This window comes from Melanerpes formicivorus, unplaced genomic scaffold, assembly GCF_026170545.1.
Source record: "Melanerpes formicivorus ecotype bairdi unplaced genomic scaffold, bMelFor1.0.p_v2 SCAF_31, whole genome shotgun sequence".
Classification (NCBI taxonomy): domain Eukaryota; kingdom Metazoa; phylum Chordata; class Aves; order Piciformes; family Picidae; genus Melanerpes; species Melanerpes formicivorus.
Genome location: NW_027142383.1, coordinates 8,119,217 through 8,142,406, shown reverse-complemented (window position 1 = coordinate 8,142,406; position 23,190 = coordinate 8,119,217). Strand labels below are relative to the sequence as shown.

Here is a 23,190-nt window from a genome sequence, read left to right as displayed (position 1 = left end):
TGGGTGACCTCTTTTTTTTTAACCCCACATATAAAACATTCTACTTCCCATGATTTTACCTAAAAAATATAGCTGAAGAAATGATTCGCACATTTTTATTTTAGAAATACCTACAAAAGATTTGGTGAGTTTTGTTCAGTTTTATGTTTCTTGCAATGGAAATTGGATTAATGTTATATGGTGCTTTTTAAAACTTTAAAAAAGCTCTCCCATGTGTGTCCCCTCCAAACTTCTTGTGCACTCCCAGCCTACTTCTTGGTGCAGTCATATAAGGAACAGAAAAGGCCTTGACTGTATAAGCACTGATCAGTAGTGACTAAAATATCCCTGTATTATCAATACTGGTTTGGTCACAAATCCAAAGCATACCAGCAGATATGATGCTCTGAAGAAAAGTAACTTTATGTCAGCCAAAACCAATACATAAGTGAATCTGCACAGCTGGTCACATCAACATTTGGTGCTAAAAGTACTTCCTTGGTAGAAGGAGAAATTGTTTTGCTTTACTTTGACTGGTTTATGAAATGCTACTTTGCCCCTGTAATTTAAGTATTCATTTTTTTCTAAAATGCTGTAAAGCTTAAAAACTATTCTTAATTATATAAATAACCAGAAAGAGTCTTGTTTCCTTTTCGTTTCAGGTAACATATAATGGTTTGCTGATTTTGTCAGGGATATCCTTGTACTTGCATTCCTTTATCTTTCATAGTCTGTTTTCTTAAGTCTTAAAATCACCTCGAAACTGCAACTAGCTCATCTTTATCATGAGAAACTTAACATAATGTCTGAATTCTCTATTTAGTATAAATCCACATTTGATTTTTATGATTAGGCACATTACATTACTGAATCCTTTGTTTTGTGAAGCTTTTTTTTTTAAATGTCAATTACTAACCAAAATGGAACTCCAGTTTTAAATGTGGGTTATCTTGATATACTAAGATGTCCTACTCTCTCTAGTTCTTATTTTCTTTGCATTACCCACGTAGCCTTGTACTAAGACTTTATAAATGCATTTTACTCACTCTAGTTAAGCATACATTTTTTAACTGCAAAATTTTCTATTACTAGGTTTATCAAGAGTTACAAGAAATTTGGTGGCCCACTTGAAAGGTAAACTTATTTGATTATATTTCTATAGCAACTTGGAACCTCATTTTCATTTAAATATACCACAAAATCTTAGATTGAAGAGAAAATAGTGTGCCTAATCTTTTGTCTTGACTGTGGTAGTAAGAACTAAGTTCAATTCTCACCCCCCCCCCCCCCCAAACCACAGCTAACTCAGTCGGAGAAGCAAATGGAAAGGCTATATTTTTACAAGCAGAATGAAATGCAATGAATATATACAAAATATACCGTATTTGCTGAGAGAGCTGTCAAAGGAGCTGGCCAAGCCGCTCGCCATCATTTTTCAGCAGTCCTGGCTCACTGGAGAGGTCCCAGAGGACTGGAAGCTGGCCAACGTGGTGCCCATCCATAAGAAGGGCCGGTTGGATGAGCCAGGGAATTATAGGCCTGTCAGCCTGACCTCAGTGCCAGGCAAGATCATGGAACAGGTCATCCTGAGTGCAATAACACAGCACTTAGAGGATGGCCAAGGGATCAGGCTCAGCCAGCATGGATTTAGGAAGGGCAGGTCCTGCCTGACCAACCTGATCTCCTTCTATGATCAGGTGACCCGCCTGGTGGATGTGGGGAGGCCTGTGGATGTAGTTTACCTGGACCTCAGCAAGGCCTTTGACACCGTCCCCCATAGCAAACTCCTGGCCAAGCTGTCAGCCCATGGCTTGGACGGGAGCACACTGCGATGGGTTAGGAACTGACTGGAGGGCCGAGCCCAGAGAGTGGTGGTGAATGGTGCCACATCCAGCTGGCGGCCAGTCACTAGTGGTGTGCCCCAAGGATCGGTGCTGGGCCCCATCCTCTTTAACATCTTTATTGATGATCTGGATGAGGGCATTTAGTCGATCATATGTAAATTTGCTGATGACACCAAGCTGGGGACAGGAGTTGATCTGCTGGAGGGTAGAGAGGCTTTGCAGAGAGACCTCGACAGGCTGGACAGATGGGCAGAGTCCAATGGCATGAGATTTAACACATCCAAGTGCCGAGTTCTGCACATTGGCCACAACAACCCCATGCAGAGCTACAGGCTGGGGTCAGAGTGGCTAGAGAGCAGCCAGGCAAAGAGGAACCTGGGGGTGCTGGTTGATGGTAGGATGAACATGAGCCTGCAGTGTGCCCAGGCAGCCAGGAGGGCCAATGGCATCCTGGCCTGCATCAAGAACAGTGTGGCCAGCAGGAGCAGGGAGGTCATTCTGCCCCTGTACACTGCACTGGTTAGGCCACACCTTGAGTACTGTGTCCAGTTCTGGGCCCCTCAGTTTAGGAAGGACATTGACTTGCTGGAACGAGTCCAGAGAAGGGCAACGAAGTTGGTGAGGGGCTTGGAACACAAGCCCTATGAGGAGAGACTGAGGGAGCTGGGGCTGCTTAGCCTGGAGAGGAGGAGACTCAGGGGTGACCTTATTGCTCTCTACAATTACCTGAAGGGGGGTTGTAAACAGGCAGATGTTGGTCTCTTCTCCCAGGCACCCAGTACCAGAACAAGAGGACACAGTCTCAGGCTGCGCCAGGGGAAGTTCAGGCTGGAGGTCAGGAGGAAGTTTTACACAGAGAGAGTGATTGCCCATTGGAATGGACTGCCCGGGGAGGTGGTGGAGTCGCCGTCACTGGAGGTGTTCAGGAGGAGACTTGACAGGGTGCTTGGTTACATGGGTTAGTTGATTAGGTGGTGTTGGATGATAGGTTGGACACGATGATCTTGAAGGTCTCTTCCAACCTGGTTTATTCTATTCTATTCTATTCTAAAGTATATACAAAAATACACAGGAAAGAACGTAACACAAAAAACTCCCTCCCAATGGAGGAGGGTTCCCCCCAAAACCCCCTTTTCCCTCTTCCTCCTTTTCTCCCAAAAAGGATTAAAGAGAGAAAATGGATATTAAGGGAAATTTTGTTAGCTCAAAGCAGTTGTTAAGGGAGGGAGAAAAAAGTTAGTAAGTTCTTATCTCATTAGTCCAAGGTCAGCTCCGGCAAGAACAGAAGAGAGAAAAAAACCTGCACAGCACAGAAACAGCCGAACAGACTGAACTGAAACTAAAATCCTTAAAGTTACATTCCTACTGATCTACCAATGAAATTTGTTTAGAATTATCTTTGTGTTCCTTTTTACAACAAAACTTTGAGCTAGAGTGTTCTGTAGCTGTCTTTTCCTTAAAGGCACAGCCTAAAACTGTCACATTAACTAGAACTTGAATATTAAAGGGATTTTTATTCATATATGGTATGCATGTAGGCAGCCCATTCCACAGATCTTCAAATTTTGCAAGGCAACTTGTTTTTCTTTATACTTTGCCTACTGTCTTGTTTAATCTGCATTAGCAACAATTGTTCAGTTTTCTTTTTTGATACAGCGGATAAAGCTCTAGGCTTTCCACAGACTAATTGCCGGGTGTGAATTTTTCTCATTGTCAATTCTTATTTTAAGCTTTCCATATTACTCTGTATTTTGAGAATAATTTCCTACCTTCATCTTTTTCAATAGTATTTATAATCTGTGTGGTCTTACTATATATAATTTAGTGTGACCAGCAGGACCAGGGAAGTGATTGTCCTGCTGTACTCAGTATCACAGTATCACTGTATCACTTAGGTTGGAAAGGACCTCGAGGATCATCGAGTCCAACCTATCAACACAGACCCCATGACTAGACCATGGCACGAAGTGCCACGTCCAATCTCCTCTTGAACGCCTCCAGGGACGGCGACTCAACCACCTCCCTGGGCAACCCGTTCCAATGACGAATGACTCGCTCGGTGAAGAACTTCCTCCTCACCTCGAGTCTAAACCTCCCCTGTCGCAGCTTGAGACTGTGTCCCCACTCAGCATAGGTGAGGCCGTGCCTTGAGTACTGGGTTCAGTTTGAGGCCCTCACTACAAGAAAGACATTGAGGTGCTGGAGTAGGTCCAGAGAAGTACAATGAAGCTGATGAAGGGTCTGGAGAACAAGTCTGCTGAGGAGCAGCTGAGGGAACTGGGGTTGTTTAGTCTGGAGGAGGCTGAGGGGAGACCTGAAAGCAGGTAGCAGTAAGGTGGGTGTCAGTCTCCTCTCCCTAGTAACAAGTGGTAGGACAAGAGGAAATGGCTTCAGGTTGCACGAGGAGAGGTTTAGGTTCAATATTTGAAGAAACTACTTCACTGAAAGGGTTTTCAAACGTTGGAACAGTCTCCCCAGGGAGGTGGTTGAATCCCCCCCCATCTGTGGAGATATTTCAAAGATGCAGAGATGTGGTGCTGAGTGACATGGGTTAGCACCAAGCTTGGTAGAGTTAGGGAGTGTTTGGACTCAATGATCTTAAAGGTCTTTTCCAACTGAAATGATTCCTTCTCTATTTAAAAAAATGTGTAGTAATGTAACTCAAAACTGTAAAGTTAGGGTCCTTTATAGTTCCTGTTGTATTGTCCTCATTGTGAAACATGCTTTTTAATGGTTTCTGTAATCTTTCTATAGCTGCTTTATACTGCATGGATGTGGTGGTTTGGCTCTGGTCTGGAGGCCAGATACCCACCAAGCCGCTCTATCACTCCCCCTCTTAAGTGAACAGGGGAAGAAGGGAAAGAAAATATAACAGAAGCTGGGGAATAAGATAGGAGCAATTTAATAACACTAATAAGCAAACAGGAAATAGACCACGCGGAAGCAAAAGAAAGCAGAGAGAGAGATGTTAGTCTCTACTTCCCATCAGAAGGATGGTGGTCGGTCTCGGGAAGCAGGGCTCTCTAAGCTTGGTGGTTCCTTGGGAGGATAAATGCCATGGACGAATCCCCAAACTTCCTTCTTTCACGTCCTTCTTATACCTGAGCTGATGTCATATGGTATGGAATACCTCTTTGGCCAGTCTGAGTCAGCTGGCTCAGTTGTGTCCCCTCCCAAGATCTTGCCCACCCCTCAATGTACTCTTGGGGCAGGGAAATGTTGAAAGGACACAGCTCGGATACTGGATTCAGCCGTAGCCAAAACACTGCTGTGTTATCAACTACTGCTGCAAAAACCCACAGCACTAGAACGATGCTGTGAGGAGAATTAACTCCACCTCAGCTCAACCCAATACAGTGGATCAAAATTGTACACAACACAGGAAGTGTGGGTGAATGATAACTTACATGATCACTTCTCTAATTTGAAAATCTGAAGGACTGATTCATAATACTAAAGTTTTATAGATGTGTGATAGTTTCAGGCTGTGCCTTTAAGAAAGATAGCTGCAAATTCTCTAGCTGAATAGTTGAGTGCAAAAAGGAAAATAAGAAAGATAATTCTAAATGAATTTCATTGGTCAGATGAGTGGGATGTAGTTTTACGATCTTACATTCTTTCCTCATTCCGTTCACTCCGTCTCTTTCTGCTGGCATGTCTGCTTCGCAAAGGAGTTATCTAATGGCCCTGAGATAAGCATTACTGACATACTAATGATGCTTTTGAGCTAACTAAAAATCCCTCTAACATTTTCTCCTTTTCTCTTTTCTTCTGATTAACTAGAGAGAAAAGGGAGGGAGAGGTTGGGGGGAGCGAGGTGGAATCCTCCTGCCCAAGGAGGATTTCTGGTGCTGGTTGCTTTTTGTAAATACTTGTATAATCTTGTGAATACTGTGTATTTTTGTACATATTCATTGCATTCCTTTCTTCTTGTAAAATACAGCTTTTCATTTGCTTCTCCGACTGGCTTCAGCTGAGCTTCTGTTTGATGTGTGTGGGTTAAACCATCACAAGATGTAAAAACATATGTTTTCTTACAGGTTAGATGCTATAGCTAGAGATGCTGAGCTAGTTGATAAATCTGAGATGGACCTTAGACGTCTAGGAGAACTTGTACATAATGGATGCATTAAGGCTTTAAAGGACAATTCCTTTGGACAAGAAAGAACAGGTAAAGTGTGTTTGGACGTGAGGGAGAGGAATAAAAAGTGTCAAGAGATCTGAATAATTCTTGTACTCTGATTACGACAAAACAATTGTGTTGACAAAATATTATCATGATAGGTGATTTAGAAGAAAGGATTATAGTAAGAAGACATTTGGGTTTTGATTTTTTTCCCTGTTTCCCTGAGCAAGTTGTAGTAGAATGTAGCATGTTTTTGCTTTACCATGAAATTTTAAATTAATCTCCTATTATTATCTGGAATATTTTGAGGTTCTGGAGTTTAATTAAAGTGTTTCATAGTTTCATAGTTTCATAGTTTCATTCAGGGTTGGAAGGGACCACACGGATCATCTAGTTCCAACCCCCCTACCATGGGCAGGGACACCCCACACTAGATTGGGCTGGCTAGAGTCTCATCCAGCCTGCTCTTAAACACCCCCAGGGACGGGGCCTCGACCACCTCCCTGGACAACCCATTCCAGGGTTTCACCACTCTCATGGTGAAGAACCTCCTCCTCACATCCAGCCTGAATCTCCCCACCTCCAGCTTCATTCCATTCCCCCTAGTCCTATCACTACCTGAGATCCTGAGAAGTCCTTCCCCAGCCTTCCTGTAGGCCCCCTTCAGATACTGGAAGGCCACAATTAGGTCACCTCGGAGCCTTCTCTTCTGCAGACTGAACAGCCCCAACTCCTTCAGTCTGTCCTCATAGGAGAGGTGCTCCAGCCCTCTGATCATCCTCGTGGCCCTTCTCTGGACACGCTCCAGCACCTCCACATCCCTCTTGTAATAGGGGCTCCAGAACTGGACACAGTACTCCAGGTGGGGTCTCACCAGGGCTGAGTAGAGGGGGAGGATCACCTCCCTCGACCTGCTAGCCACGCTTCTCCTGATGCAGCCCAGGATCTGATTGGCTTTGCGGGCTGCAAGTGCACATTGAGAGCTCATGTTGAGCTTTTTGTCCACCAGCACCCCCAAGTCTCTCTCCTCAGGGCTACTTTCCAGGCAGTCACTGCCCAGCCTGGATTTGTGCCTGGGATTGCCTCGACCCAGATGCAGGACCCTGCACTTGCTCTTATTGAACTTCATGAGGTTGGCTTGTGCCCACCTCTCCAGCCTGTCAAGGTCCCTCTGGATGGCTTCCCTTCCCTCCAGCGTGTCTGCTGCACCACACAGCTTGGTGTCATCAGCAAACTTGCGGAGGGTGCACTCAATGCCACTGTCCATGTCACCCACAAAGATGTTGAATAAGACAGGTCCCAGGACTGATCCCTGAGGGACTCCGCTTGTCACTGGCCTCCACTGGGACATGGACCCATTGACAGCCACATTTGATTAAGAAAAATTCATTTGCTATAATCAAATGTCTGCTGCTATCATCAGACTTTCTTTTTTCTTTACGTTTGTCTATAAGATGCACATAAAGGCTAAATATTTTAATAATTTGGTCCTTTATTTTAAGGAAGCAGACTTGGGAAAGTTAAAGGCCCAACATTCCGAATATCAGGAGTGCAGGTGAATGCAAAGCTAGTCATCTCTCATGAAGAAGAGTTAGCACCATTGCACAAATCCATTCCTTCAGATCCAGAAGAAAGGAAAAGGTATTTTGTTTCTTTTCCTAAAGGAGACCATAATGTAGAAAGTTATTTAAAGCTTTTATGCATTTATTTAAGCAATTCAGACTCTAACCACAGTAGGACAATGATGTCACTCCATTCCCTTTAAGAGCTGGCAGCAGTAATCTGCTCCACATCCTTTCTTTATTCTTTCTTCCCTCTCCTTAGAAGCTAGCTTTGGCCTCTGAACTGTATTCATTGGGGATTGTGTTCAGTTACTCTTAATTATTCCAGACTAGAAATTAGGCTTGTTGAGGAGTTGCTTTGTGTCATCTTTGTTTGAGAGAAAGCAATATTTGTCAAAGTGGCAATTGTTGGTATTTGTTTAACTTGCAGAACGTTTTAGCTTGCTATCTTGTGTATCATAGTCCCTAGACTATCTGCTTATTCAGTTAGCGGTTACACTTTAGTAACACTTTAAGCTTATCTTAATGGTTAGCCAGTTCTGATTCAATCCATGGCCACAGATAGATGTCTGTTGTTCTTTATATCTTCATCCTTATGTGCTTTAAAAGACATTTCAATACTGATTTCAATAAATATTTTATAGATATTGAAACAAAAACATTACGCATATCTAGATTACTTACCTAAATATACCAGGATCTTAGTGCTGTGTGCCATGTTCACTTCTCCCTTACTAAGTTTGAGAAGATTGCTTATTTATGTTTCTAATTTATTTCTACTAGATACGTCATCCCATGCCACACCAAGGCAGCTCATTTTGATGTAGATTGGGGTAAGGAAGACGATTCCAATCTGTTAATAGGTATCTATGAATATGGCTATGGCAGCTGGGAAATGATAAAAATGGATCCTGATCTCAGCTTGACACAGAAGGTATGTCATCTACAAAATTTCATCAAGGACTTTTTTCCTTTAGGTAATAATACTAATAAGAACAGTTACTTAAAGTCGTGCTCCTTTGTATCCTTCTGGTAAATTAGATTTCAAGATTTTGTGTATACAGTTGAAGTATACCTTCTTGGAGTCTATGTTCCTGTATTTCTATGTATTTGGGTCTCTGTTACTTGAATTTGTTCTCTTTTCTCTTTTGCATCTCTAGTTTCAGTGTTCTAGTTGTGTTAATTTTATTTTTGATCTTTTGGAAGGAAGGTTGTTCATCGGATTAGAAGTAGCGCAATAGCTGCTTAGAAGTAGTTAGAAACCTTTAGGGAAAGACTGGAGTGAAGCAAACTCAGTGACATTGTCAACAACCTGTAGCTTTGGGATTTGAAGAGCCAGGGTTGTATACAAATCTGTTCAATGATGTCTTGTCCCTGCCTTCCATTAATTTGCTTGTTTTATGAAACCACTCATTTACATTTTTGGCTTCTGAGTTAATGCATTTAGAAGCGCAAGGCAGAACTAGATCATCTGTGGAGAAAGTGGTATAAGAGCTCTGAATGTTTTAGATAAACTGAGAGTGCAAACAGAAATCTCATACTAGTTTCTTGACTTTACTATAAACTTTACGGAACCATTTCCAAGATTACATTAGTTGTGTGTTTGGGGAAAAATAAAACTTTTAAGAAATTCTCCGTTCCTTGAAGCATGCTGGCATACTGGTCAGGTTGTAGTTGTAGTATTGGGGTTTTATCATCTTTTTAATTCAACTTTTTCTGTTCCCAGTGCTCCAGACTAGCAGCTTCCTAATTTGATAATGTATACTTGTCGTTGATGCTACCATTGCTCTCCTCAGATTTTACCTGATGATCCAGATAAGAAGCCCCAAGCCAAGCAGTTACAGACCCGTGCAGATTACCTCATTAAATTACTGAATAAAGACCTTGCAAGAAAAGAAGCACAAAGATTTACTGGTGCAGTAAGTAAGGCTTGATATTCAGTAGCAAGACAACATAATATGCTTAAAGGCATGTTATCAGATACTTATTTTATTCTTACTTCCACTCTGCTTTGCGTAATTTTTCTCTGTATTGCTAATCATATTATATGAGACTAACTCAAGGAATTATTTGCATGTTTAATATTGTTTTATTCTCTCTTATTTTTATCTATGCTTTACTGTTGCATTAGGCTCAGTCTCCAGTCCTGAGAAAAGTTGTGGTCATTAGTGGCAATAATTAAAATGAATACTTTCTTTAACATAAAAAGCAGAAATTTTCTGCAATTGTGGTGTGAAGACACTTGTCAGTTGACATAATAAAGGTACTAATTTGCATTCAGGGAAATTCAAAAAGGAGGAAAACAAGAACAAAGAAGAACAGAGCAACAAAAGCTGCAAAAATTAAAGAAGAAATAAAAAGTAACTCCTCATCATCCCCCTCAGAAAAATCTGATGAAGATGATGAGGATAATGAGGTAAACATCATTCATACGGTAAAGATGTCTATTCAGTTGTTTCTATAAGTAATGCTTTCTATTTGATCTTCTGTTTGACTTAATAAAATTGAAGCGCTTGAATGGCATCCTCCTCCTGTGCATCAATATAATCACATGGAAGATTATATCTATTTTAATTTAATGATAAGACTGTAGCTCAGACATTCGGATTCATTTTTCAAATTATAATATCATAAAATAATGTTGTCACCCAATTACAAGTGACAGTGTTCTTTAATGACTTAATCATTGTATCTGCTAGAAATGCAATTTTAATATAAGATCTGAATATAAAACTCATGTTTCTGACTAAACCATTATTACTACTGATAATGATTCTTCAGGTAGCAAATTTTGTTCAGGGTCAGAAAAAACAATCAATCTTGATTAGAAAGAATCATAGAATGATAGAATCATAGAATCAGTCAGGGTTGGAAGGGACCACAAGGATCATCTAGTTCCAACCCCCCTGCCATGGGCAGGGACACCTCACACTAGATCAGGCTGGCCAGAGCCTCATCCAGCCTGGTCTTAAACACCTCCAGGGATGGGGCCTCAACCACCTCCCTGGACAACCCATTCCAGGGCTTCACCACTCTCATGGGGAAGAACTTCCTCCTCACCTCCAGCCTGAATCTCCCCACCTCCAGCTTCATTCCATTCGCCCTAGTCCTATCACTACCTGAGATCCTGAGAAGCCCCTCCCCAGCCTTCTTGTAGGCCCCCTTCAGATACTGGAAGGCCACAATAAGGTCACCTGGGAGCCTTCTCTTCTCCAGACTGAACAGCCCCAACTCTTTCAGTCTGTCCTCATAGGAGAGGTGCCCCAGCCCTCTGATCATCCTCGTGGCCCTTCTCTGGACATGTTCCAGCACGTCCATATCCCTCCGGAACTAGATGCAGTACTCCAGGTGGGGAGAACAGCATGAATTAGTGATGTTTTGAGGCATTGTAACAGGAAAGAGTTAATTGGAATTTGATGAGAAGTACCCAGCTGCCTGGGGCTGCCTGGGAATATTTGGTGTTTGATCAGAAGCTCACGGCTGCACGAAAAGAGTAATGAATAACATGCATCTGCAGGTTCCTCTGTTTATAAACTAAGTGGGGATGGGAATGTATTGAATGTGTTGACATCCTGAGCTAACCGCAAAAGTCTTTCAAACCCCTCGTAGAGGTCAAATGGACCTGGAGGAAGATAATGATGAGGAAGGCTATTGCTGGGCAGGGGGCATGCGACCCCCTGAGCAGGCTGCACGCATGAGTAGTAGGGCAAGAAGTTATATAAGGCAATTGCGAAATATGGGAGGGGCTTTGGCTCCAAGACCCGGCCTCCTGTGATGTCTTGGCCCGACGTCACGGGACGCGGGACCCTTTAAAAAAATGAAGATCGCTACTGGCGAGGTTCTGCCGTTTCTCCAATCCGACAAGATTTGGTTCTGCGGAGACACCCACCTGGATGGGAAACGGACAGCTCCGCCATCTTGTGATCTTTGGTACCACCGTGTTACTTATTGAGTGTTTAGGGTAAGTTAGTTGTGCTTTGCTTTGGATTGGGCTCTGCTTTTGGGTTGTGGGTAGCTTGCGGGGTTGTGCCTTGGTTTTGGTTTTCATGCCTTACAGCACTCCGGTGCAACCTCATATGCCTTTATAATAAAATAAAGTCGTACCTATTGGCACCTGTGGTATGTATAATTAATTAATTCCCCATCTGAAAGAACTCACTAATGCAGGCATGCAAGTGAATGCTTCTGTATATGTCAGGTCTTTCATTATTCTAATAGACTACTTAACTTTGTTATGTTTTTATTACTTCTGATGTATTACTTTAGGCATTTGTTTTCGTTGAGTTGCTTATTTAAATTTATCACACAGCAGAAACCACTAGAGAGGAAAAAAACCCAAAAACAACCAAGAAAGAAACAACAGATTAAGGTTTTTGGGGGGGGTGTCACATTGTGACTTTTAAGGTAGCTACCTACTTCCTTACTGTTTTTAGCTCTTTTCCTCTTAACTGCCTTTTACAGGGGCAGATTTGTTTAGGGATATGAAAATTAAATGGACTTAATCCCTCACTCCCTCATTACCCCTCCTCAATCAGTACTTCTTTTGTGTCACATCAAGGAAATGAGTGATTAGTCCTCATTTTGTTTCACGACTGCATCCAGCTCCATTTCATAGGTGTAAAACCTAAGTCTAAAGAAATCACACACTGATGAAAAGTACATTTTAATGTGATGGTTACAAAACTTGTATAGTTAGGAACTCAGTTTGATGCGACAGATATACTTGTGTATTGCAGGATGAGATTGTTTCAGTGAAACAGCCACATAAAAAAATAAAAGCAGAAGAAAATGAAAAAAAGCCTGAGTCAGATTTTGGTATAAAGAAACAAACTGAAGAAAAAAGAGAGACAAAAGAAAAAGAAAATAAGAGGGATCTGAAAAGGGAGAAAAAAGAAAAAGAGGATAAGAAAGAATTAAAAATTATCAAAGAAAATGGAGAAAAATTAAAAGAATCTACACAGAAAGAAAAAGAAGTAAAGGAAGAAAAGGTAAGTAGGCTTATTTTTCTTATATAGAACTAGAAAAAGCCACCAGGTTTTTGTGAACAATTTTGAGTTGAAAGGGTATTTTGGATCATTTACAGTTGTCATTTCATTGAAGTCTTTTGCATCATTTGAAGTTTATTTTTACCACTTGTAACTATAATTGTGGACAGGCAAATGAAATGGGAAATTAGCTCTTTAAAGATGCATAGCTTAGCGGGACTGAGTGCAAATGATGCAAGGAACTTGCCGATTCTACTTCTCCATCCCTCAGAAAGAGCAAATAAAAGGTACTGTCGTTGAAATCAGAATTTTTAAATTATTATTATTGGAGACAATGCAGTAATTACAGTGATTGCATAATTACAGTATAATTCCAGACCAAAATTAAGAATTTCTTTTCAGATACATTTTCATATTTTGTTCTTAGGTAAATGAAATCAAATCTGAAAATAAAGAAAAAAATAAAAAAGGTTCATTGTTGAATATTCCAGTTCATATTACTGCAACTAGTGAACCAGTTCTTATATCTGAAGAACTGGATCAGAAGACATTCAGTGTGGTAAGTCCCTTGTTGATTTAGTGTTTACACTTGATATTCTAAAAGAACACAATTTCTGATATTCTTGATTCTGCAGTTAGTCTTTATAACACAGATATCTATTGCCAGTAAAATCTTAGATCAGTGAAGGGGTGTTGACACTATACTAAAGTCAGGTTTGTTTTCAGGGCAGCAGTTTTTTTAATTTTATGTATGCAGTATAATGAAGGGTATTCATCTAGGTTTCTATGTGCTGAATAATTTTAAAATGCAGACTGTGAAGATCTGTCCTTAGGAAGAATTCATGGATACTGCTTCTTAAAGGACAGAAATGCATGTACTTTAATGAAGCTTGGCCTTATCCAATACCCCTTTGTAAGGTAACATATTAAGTTTCTAAGTGGCTCTTGAAGTATTACATACTTCCTGTATTAGGGGAAGGAACAAATCCTGAAGTCTTTAGAAATGTCTTGCCAGTGCAATCTCTGATACCAAAAGAATTTCAGTTAGATCACTACTTTTGACCAGAAGAGAATCAATATTGAAACAAAAAAGGTAGGTAAGCTCAGTCTATGTAAAGTTTTATAGGTCTATTGGGGTCTTTGGAAAGTTGTTAAGGAACTACTTTGAGCAGCTACTTTTCTGCTGTGGGAGTTCTATCATTCAGGTCTCAACAGTTGTCCGTTTACAGATTTGGAGAGCAGAATGGAGCTCCCATGATTCAAGAGGAAATGGTGAGGGACCTGTTCTGCCACTTAGATACACACAAGTCTATGGGGCCAGATGGGATACACCCAAGGGTTCTGAAGGAGCTGGCAGCCCCCTTTCTATCATCTGTCAGCAGTTCTGGCTGACTGGGGAAGTTCCACCTGACTGGAGGCGCCAACAATTTATAAGGCTGTAGGGAGGATCCAGGAAACTACAGACCTGTCAGTCTGCCTTTGGTGCCAGGGAAGGTCATAGAGCAGATCATCTTGAAGACCACCATGAGGCACATCAAAGAGAAGCAGGGAGTCAGGTCCAGTCAGCATGGGTTCATGAAGGGCAGGTCCTGCTTGACAAACTTGATCTCCTTCTATGACAAGGTGACCTGCGTGGTTCGTGAGGGAAAAGCTGTGGATGTTGTTTACTTGGACTTCAGTAAAGCCTTTGACACAGTTCTCCACAGCATCATCTTGGACAAACTGGCAGCTCATGGTCTGGACAGGCACACTCTTTGCTGGGTCAAAAACTGTTTGGATGGCCAGACCCTGTTACGAATGAAAAGGGTGAGATGGGGAATTAATTAAAAAAATTACAAATTATTTATTAATTTAGCTCCACCACGCACCTAACTATATACAAAAATTACGAAATATATATACAGGTTCTTATGTTCAGTTGAAGAATATCTTCAGAATATAGGAATGGTTACTAATAGTTTGAGAAAACAGTATTTGGAAAAGATAAATCCAAAAGCAGTGTGTTACACCTGCTAACAAAAGGCAAGTATTTCCTGGAGACTTAGGAATATTCCAATTTACTCACAATGCTGTTTGCTGATTGTGGGAGTTCCTCTAGTGTCTCTTTTAATCGGAAAATCATCCTGTAACTGTGTCTGCTTAATCTACACACAGCTTACCCATTTAAACACCTGTTCTAATTGCTGTCATAAACGCTACCAGAAAGTGTATTCCAAAAGCCAAAAAGGGCAGAAACTGATTACCATGCCCAGGCGTGCCCTGGCACGGAGGTCTGTGCTGAACATGTGGCTTGGGGGGAAGGGCCCATCTGCATCTACTGACCATAGCCTTAGGGAGGGGGAGGTGCCTTCCCCCTTGCTCCTTTTTCCCACACTTCTCTGTTTCCCCTCCATCCTGGCTCCACGGGTTGCAGTTTATTAAGGTCTGTTTTGTGCTCCTTGTGGATTATCATTTCCAGTACAGAACATATGAGTACCTTTACCACCTAAAACACATGCAATAAAATTGCTATAGGATGAGACAATGAACATTGCAATCACATACAACAAGGCAGCGTTCAGTAACTCTGACTTCCCTGCATGCTCTGTCACCAGGGCTCCCACCCACATTTTCCCTGTTCTTCCTTTTGCCACTCATGTATTTGAAGAAGCCCTTCTTGTCTTTCACATACTTTGCCAGATTTATTTCCAAGGATGCTTTGGCCTTCTTTGTTGCATCCCTATGTACCCTGACAAAGTTCCTATATTCCTCCCAAGTGACTGGTCCCTTTTTCCACATACTGTGAGCTTCTTTCTTCCACATGGCTTTTTTCAGCAGCTCCTTGCTCATCCATGCAGGTCTCCTTCCTCTACTTGATTTTTTTTTTCCCAAAGGAATGCACCTATCTTGAACTTGGAGGAAGTGATACTTGAATATTAACCAGCTCTCTTGGGATCCCCCTACCTTCTAGAGTCCTAGGCAATGGGATTCCTCCAAGCAGGTCTTTGAAAAGGACAAAGTTAGCCCTCCTGAAGTCCAGGGTTGCAATCCTACTTATTGCCCTGCTTCTTCCATGCAGTCAAGGCTTCCCCCAACTTTCACATCCCCAGTCAGATCTTTTTTGTTTGTTAATACAAGGTCCAGTAGCATACCTCTCCTTGTTGGCTCCTCCACCACCTGCATCAGAAAGTTATTGTCAGGGCACTGCAAGAGCCTTCTGGATTGACTACGCCTAGCTGTGTGGCCTTTCCAACAAATATCAGGATGACTGAAGTCAACCCATGAGCACCAGGGCATGCGACCTTGAGGCTACTTCCAGCTGTCTGTAGAAGGCCTCCTTGACATCTTCTTCCTGGTTTGGTGGTCTGTAGTAGACACCCACAACAGTTCACCCATATTTGCATTCCCTTCATTCTTACCCATAAGCTTTCAACATATTCCTCCCCTCCTGGGTAGAGTTCAGTACATTCCAGTTGGTCTTGCACATAAGGAGCAACTCCACTGCCACGCCTTGCTGTCCTGTCTTTCCTAAAGAGTACATAGCTGTTCATGACACCATTCCAGTCATGTGAGCTATCCCACCATGTCTGCAACTGCAATGTGATCATGGGCCTGAGGCTGCACCCACATCTTTGATTCTTCCTGTTTATTCCCCATGCTGTGTGCATCGCTGTACAAGCATTTCAGAGACTTAATTGAGCAGGAAGGCAACCCTGAGGGGAGCAAGAGGAACCACTGTAGTCATACCCAGTCTTGAGGTGGTTGGCCTTCTGGCACTCACCTTGGAAGGCAGCTAAGGAGTATTTGTCACTGCTGTGATTGGTCTGTTTTATTCCCCAGTTGGATGCAGTGGCATGAGCATGATCATATTGAACCCATCCCCCTGAGTCCTTCAGTTTAAACCTATGGTGCATATCTTACTATTTAGGAGACTCTCATAACAACAGTTAATCTTATAAACCATGGAGAACACCTCTACCATCAAACTTCATTACCCTCTGCATTCAGACAAGTCTTAAACAGCTATAACATGATTAGAGTTAACACAACCTAAATATACAAATTAGCAAAGATTCTAATTAAAGCCACCAAGTATGTTATCTTGCTTATCTCTGAAAGACCCAAGATGCCTTTGACAAATGTGGATGCAGATGAGCTATGTCACATAGACATGATCAGCCACAATGTCATGCTAATATAGCTACACTGAGGGTGAAGCAGACTTAGCAGGACTAGTCTTTGAACCACATAATATTTCCCACTATCAGAATCATGAATTTACAATTATGGCATTTACATCTGTGCAGCATTACGGCCCTGGAAAAGAGGGTCTCTCTCTCTCTGGCTTTTCGGGTCCTTGAGCAGGCAGCTGCATTTTTGTCTGTTATGGGATTTGGACAAGTATTCATTTCCCCTTTCCTTCTAGTTTCTATATATACTGATGTAATCTGATATCTTTGTAGCAGAGGAGTAAAATATTCTGTGTAAATCAACTGAAAACTCTCCCTCTGCCTTTATCCCCCCCTCCCTTCCTTATCTCCTGATAAGGAGAGAGGAGAGTGGGGGTGGGGGAGTGCAGGAGTTTAGCCCTTGCACTAAACCATTACGTTCCTTTGGTGCCCAACATGGGGCATGAAGCCGCTGTCTTAATTAAGACAGTTGGACTTTGTCAGGAGAGTGCCAAATGGAAGTACACAAAGAATATGTTTCCCTTCATGGTAAGACGTTCACTTTCCTGGCTCCATACCTCTTCTGGTGGTATTATTGTTACAAATAAAAAGGGATGAGGTGGGGAATTAATAAAAATATAAATTATTTATTGATTTAGCTCCACCACTCACATAACTATATACAAAAGTTATTAAATATATATGCAGGTTCTTATGTTTGGTTGAAGAATATCTTCAGAATATAGGAATGGTTACTAATAGTTTGAGAAAACAGTATTTGGAAAAGATAAAACCAAAAGCAGTATGTTACCCTTATTAACAAGAGGCAGGTATTTCCTGGAGACTTAGAAATATTCCAATTTACTCACAATGCTGTTTGCCAGTTGTGGGAATTCCTCTGGTGTCTCTTGTTATCCTGGAACTGTGGCTGCTTATTCTACATGTGCGGGGAGGGCAAAACCCAAGAAAGAGAGAGTGAGTGCTCTGTAGCTCACCCGAATAGAATAGAATAGAACAGAATAGAATAGAATAGGATAGACCAGACCAGGTTGGAAGAGACCTTCAAGATCGTCGCATCCAACCTATTATCCATCCCACCTAACCAACTAAACCATGCAACCAAGCACCCTATCAAGCCTCCTACTAAACACCTCCAATGACGGTGACTCCACCACCTCCCTGGGCAGCCCATTCCAATGGGCAATCACTCTCTCTGTGTAGAATTTCTTCCTAACCTCCAGCCTAAACCTCCCCTGGCACAACTTGAGACTGTGTCCTCTTGTTCTGGTGCTGGTTGCCTGGGAGAAGAAACCAACCTCTGTCTGTCCACAACCTCTCTTCAGGTAGTTGTAGAGAGCAATAAGGTCTCCCCTGAGCCTCTTCTTCTCCAGGCTAAGCAGCCCCAGCTCCCTCAGCCTCTCCTCATAGGGCTTGTGTTCCAAGCCCCTCACCAACTTTGTTGGTTTAAACACCCATACTAATTTGTTGTTGTAAATGGTACCAGAAAGCATATCCCTGCTTAAATATGCCCAGGCTTGCCCCGGCACAGACGGGTTTGTGCCTCACATTTGGCTTTGGGGGGAAGGACCCATATGTGTTCACCAACCACAGCTTCGGGGAGGGGGAGGTGCTTTCCCCCTGCTCCCTTTTCCCACACTTCTCTGTTTTCCCCCATCCCATCTCCACCAGGGGAGGAAGGCGTTTGGATGTACTGCCACATTCCACTCCGTTGGCGTTCCAACACAAAATTAGTCATGAGTCCTTGGAGTGGTGGACAGTCACCTCTTGCCTCCAAAGTTAAAACGCGTTGCAGTTTAGTAAGGTTTGTTTTGTGCTCCTTGTGGATTATCTTTTTCCAGTACAGAACCTACGAGTACCTTTAACAGTATCACAGTATCACAGTATAACTAAGGTTGGAAGAGACCTCGAGGATCATCGAGTCCAACCTATCAACACAGACCTCATGACTAGACCATGGCACCAAGTGCCATGTCCAATCCCCTCTTGAACGCCTCCAGGGACGGTGACTCCACCACTTCCCTGGGCAGCCCATTCCAATGACGAACAACTCGCTCGGTGAAGAACTTTCTCCTCACCTCGAGTCTAAACCTCCCCTGGCGCAGCTTGAGACTGTGTCCCCTTGTTCTGGTGCTGGTTGCCTGGGAGAAGAGGCCAACTCCTTCCCGGCTACAACCACCTTTCAGGTAGTTGTAGAGGGCAATGAGGTCACCCCTGAGCCTCCTCTTCTCCAGGCTAAACAATCCCAGCTCCCTCAGCCTCTCCTCATAGGGCTTGTGTTCAAGGCCTCTCCCCAGCCTTGTTGCCCTTCTCTGGACCCGTTCAAGAGTCTCAATGTCCTTCCTAAACTGAGGGGCCCAGAACTGAACACAGTACTCAAGGTGCGGCCTAACCAATGCAGAGTACAGGGGCACAATGACTTCCCTGCTCCTGCTGGCCACAGCAGGCTCCACGTACAATACACGCAATAAAATTGCTATAGAATGAGACAATGAACATAGCAATCACATACAACAATGTACGGACAACTCTACATAACTAAGGCAATCCTGTTGGAGCAACAATTGCTCTGAGTCTAGTCCGGTAATAGAACATCAATTGCTCTGAGTCCTTTCTCTGAAGTAACATACTCAGGATACACATACAGAATTGCATTCAGGATCAATATGGTGGTCTCAATTACCACCACATTGATGTGTGTTCTTCACTGAGGAGGGAGTCTTCATTCTCCTAGGTGCTGGTTGCTTCACTGGAACCCCGTCTTTAATATGGTTTCTGTCCTGTAAGAAGACAAAACTGTCCGCAGTGTAAAGAAACCAGGCTTTACAGTTAATAATCAGGGACTATCCACCATACACTGATGCGGTGTGTCTTCCCATTCCCATCCAGGGCATCCCAGGCCTATAAGCCTCTGGGTTTGGCCAGCATCATGGGCACAATGCCAATGGATGGTAGCTTTACCAGTACAGGTTGGCCCACCTGTATCTGGGATGGGGATTTACCTTTTGGCCAGTTTGGTACGTGATTAGTACCTATTATCAGTTCAATAGGACAAAATGCTTTGCTTTTGGGGCTTCCATAAATTCCCCATTGGTTAGTGATGATAAAAACTGTTAGTGATGATAAAAACTGCCTGGGCCAATCGTGTGTCCAAGCTGTTTTGGGAGACAGTTGTGTGTTTTCTGATGAGACCATTTGTCCTTTCAACAATACCATTTGCCTGTGGGTAATATGGGGTATGGAACACCCATTTAAGCCCTTCACCTTGAGCCCAGTCTCATACCGTGGTTGCAGTGAAGTGAAGTTGAGGGGGGGGGGGGGGTTGTTGCTGGGCTTACACCAGCGGGGCACTGTTCTAGTATTAATGTGGACCAGAAGGCCTCCCCCACCCCCCAGGTAGAATGGGTGTGCTTAGTTCGCTCTCTGTGCTGTCTGTACACCAACGCATGCAGCATGGGGAATAAACAGGAGGAGTTAGAAATCCATGTGTGGTCAAGGGGTTATGATCCAGTGGCAATTACAGAAATAGAATAGAATAGAATAGAATAGAATAGAATAGAATAGAATAGAATAGAATGGACCAGGTTGGAAGAGACCTTCAAGAAAGATGGTGGGACAGCTCACATGACTGGAATGTGGTCATGGATGGCTATGTCCTTTTTAGGAAAGATAGGTCAGCTGAGCAAGGTGGTGGTGGTGGTGGTCTCTATGTGAGAGAGCAACTAGAACATGTTGAGTTCAGCCCAGGGGTGGATGAGGGGTGAGTTGAGAGTTTGTGTGTGTGTATTAAGGGGCAGGCTGGCATGGGTGATACTGTTGTGGGTGTTTATTACAGATCACCTGATCAAGATGAGGAAGTTGATGTGGCCTTCTAAAAGCATCTGACAGCAGCCTCACAATCACAGGCCCTGGTTGTCATGGGGGATTTTAACTACTCAGATATTTGCTGGAAGGCCTACACAGCCAGCCAGCCACAGTCCAGGTGGTTCCTCCAGTACACTGATGATAATTTCTTGATGCAAATGGTGGAGGAACCAACTAGGAGAGGAGCATTACTGGACCTGATACTCACCAACAAGGAGGGACTGGTTGAAGCAGTGAAGGTTGAGGGCAGCCTTGGCTGCAGTGACCACAAGATGGTGGAGTTCAGGATCTTTAGTGGTAGGAAGAAAGTATCAAGCAGGATTACAACATTGGATTTCAGCAGGGCCAACTTTGGCCTTTTCAGGCAATTGCTAAGGGAAATCTCATAAGACAAGGTACTAGAAGGCAAAGGGGCCCAAGACAGTTGGTTAACATTCAAGGACCTCTTCTTCCAAGCTCAAGTTCAGAGCATCCCAAAGAGTAGGAAATCGAGAAAGGGAGCCAGGAGACCTGCATGGTTAAGTAGGCAATTGCTAAGCAAACTCGGGTGGAAGAAGAGAGTCCACAGATCATGGAAGGAGGGGATGGCCACTTGGGAGGAGTATAAGACAGTTGTCAGAGGATGTAGGGAGGCTACTAGGAAGGCTAAGGCCTCCTTGGAATTCAGCCTTGCGAGGGAGGTCAACAACAGAAATGGCTTCTTCAAATATACTGCAAAAAAAGCTAAGACCAGAGGCAATGCAGGCCCACTGCTGAATGAGGTAGGTGCCTTGATGACAGAGGACACAGAGAAGGCAGAGTTGCTAAATGCCTCCTTTGTGTCCATCTATACTGCTGGAGGCTGTCCTCAGGAACCCGAGGCCCCAGAGAAAGACAGGACAAAGGAGAAATTTTCCTTGGTTGATGAGAACTGGGGTAGAGAATAGTTAAGTCATACGGACATCCATAAATCCATGGGTGTGGTATTTTTAGGCTGTGCCTGGAAAATTTTCCACAGCTCTTGAACAGAAAGTAGTAGAATGTAAATAAATTACTATTGGATGTAAAAAGGAAAATAATGATAAGTTCTAAATAATCCCATTGGAAAGACTACTAACAAAGTTGGTTTGTATACACTAACTTTATTTTTTGTCTTCCTCACTCTAGCATATATGCTAACATATATATGCTAACTCTAGCATATATGCTAAGGGGACACAGTCTCAAGCTGCGCCAGGGGAGGTTTAGACTCGAGGTGAGGAGGAAATGCTTCACCGAGCGAGTCATTCGTCATTGGAAAGGGTTGCCCAGGGAGGTGGTTGAGTCATCGTCCCTGGAGGCATTCAAGAGGAGATTGGACGTGGGACTTGGTGCCATGGTCTAGTCATGGGGTCTGTGTTGATAGGTTGGACTCGATGATCCTCGAGGTCCTTTCCAACCTAAGTTATACTGTGATACAGTGATACTGTAACTTCTGGCTTCTGCTGGCTTTCCTGGCATTGAATGTGTTCTTGTTTAGAATAAACTTTATTTAGAATAAACCAAACCAGGTTGGAAGAGACCTTCAAGATCATCACGTCCAACCCATCAACCAATCCAACCCACCCAAACGGCTAACCCATGGCACCAAGTACCCCATCAAGTCTCCTCCTGAACACCTCCAATGACGGCGACTCCACCACCTCCTTGGGCAGCCCATTCCAATGGGCAATCACTCTTTCTGTATAGAACTTCTTCCTAACATCCAACCTGAACCTCCCCTGGCGCAGCCTGAGACTGTGTCCTCTTGTTCTGGTACTGGGTGCCTGCGAGAAGAGACCATCATCCGCCTGTCTACAACCTCCCTTCAGGTAGTTGTAGAGAGTGATAAGGTCACCCCTGAGTCTCCACTTCTCCAGGCTGAGCAACCCCAGCTCCCTCAGTCTTTCCTCATAAGGCTTGTGTTCCAAGCCCCTCACCAACTTTGTTGCTCTTCTCTGGACTCGTTCCAGGAAGTCAACATCCTTCCTAAACTGAGGGGCCCAGAACTGGACACAGTACTCGAGGTGTGGCCTAACCAGTGCAGGGTACAGGGGCAGAATGACCTCCCTGCTCCTGCTGGCCACACTGTTCCTGATGCAGGCCAGGATGCCATTGGCCCTCTTGGCTGCCTGGGCACACTGCAGGCTCATGTTCAGCCTGCCATCAACCAGTACCCCCAGGTCCCGCTCTGCCTGGCTGCTCTCCAGCCACTCTGACCCCAGCCTGTAGCTCTGCATGGGGTTGTTGTGGCCAATGTGCAGAACCCGGCGCTTGGATGTGTTAAATCTCATGCTGTTGGATTCTGCCCATCTGTCCAGCCTGTCGAGGTCCCTCTGCAGAGCCTCTCAGCCCTTCAGCAGATCAACTCCTGTCCCCAGCTTGGTGTCATCAGCAAATTTACTCAATGCCCTCATCCAGATCATCAATAAAGATGTTAGAGAGCATGGGGCCCAGCACTGATCCTTGGGGCACACCACTAGTGACTGGCCGCCAGCTGGATGTGGCACCATTCACCACCACTCTCTGGGCTCGGCCATCCAACCAGTTCCTAACCCATCGCAGTGTGCTCCCGTCCAAGCCATGGGCTGACAGCTTGGCCAGGAGTTTGCTATGGGGGATGGTGTCAAAGGCCTTGCTGAGGTCCAGGTAGACTACATCCACAGC

At 43.6% G+C, this 23,190-nt stretch overlaps 1 protein-coding gene across 5 annotated transcripts in view; it reads left to right on the top strand.

Annotated features, from left to right (window-relative positions):
* The window catches only part of CHD1 (chromodomain helicase DNA binding protein 1), a 213,249-nt gene that overhangs the window by 100,885 nt on the left and 89,174 nt on the right, over positions 1-23,190 (top strand). For 3 of the 5 annotated variants that reach the window (XM_068155319.1, XM_068155317.1, XM_068155320.1), the window contains 8 exons: positions 1,072-1,113; positions 5,864-5,994; positions 7,452-7,590; positions 8,295-8,445; positions 9,308-9,430; positions 9,793-9,945; positions 12,248-12,499; positions 12,924-13,055. In XM_068155319.1, the coding sequence (XP_068011420.1) occupies positions 1,072-1,113; positions 5,864-5,994; positions 7,452-7,590; positions 8,295-8,445; positions 9,308-9,430; positions 9,793-9,945; positions 12,248-12,499; positions 12,924-13,055 (1,123 nt within the window). The remainder of the gene's footprint in view (positions 1-1,071; positions 1,114-5,863; positions 5,995-7,451; positions 7,591-8,294; positions 8,446-9,307; positions 9,431-9,792; positions 9,946-12,247; positions 12,500-12,923; positions 13,056-23,190) is intronic. The other 2 variants (XM_068155316.1, XM_068155318.1) reach the window with 2 other exon arrangements.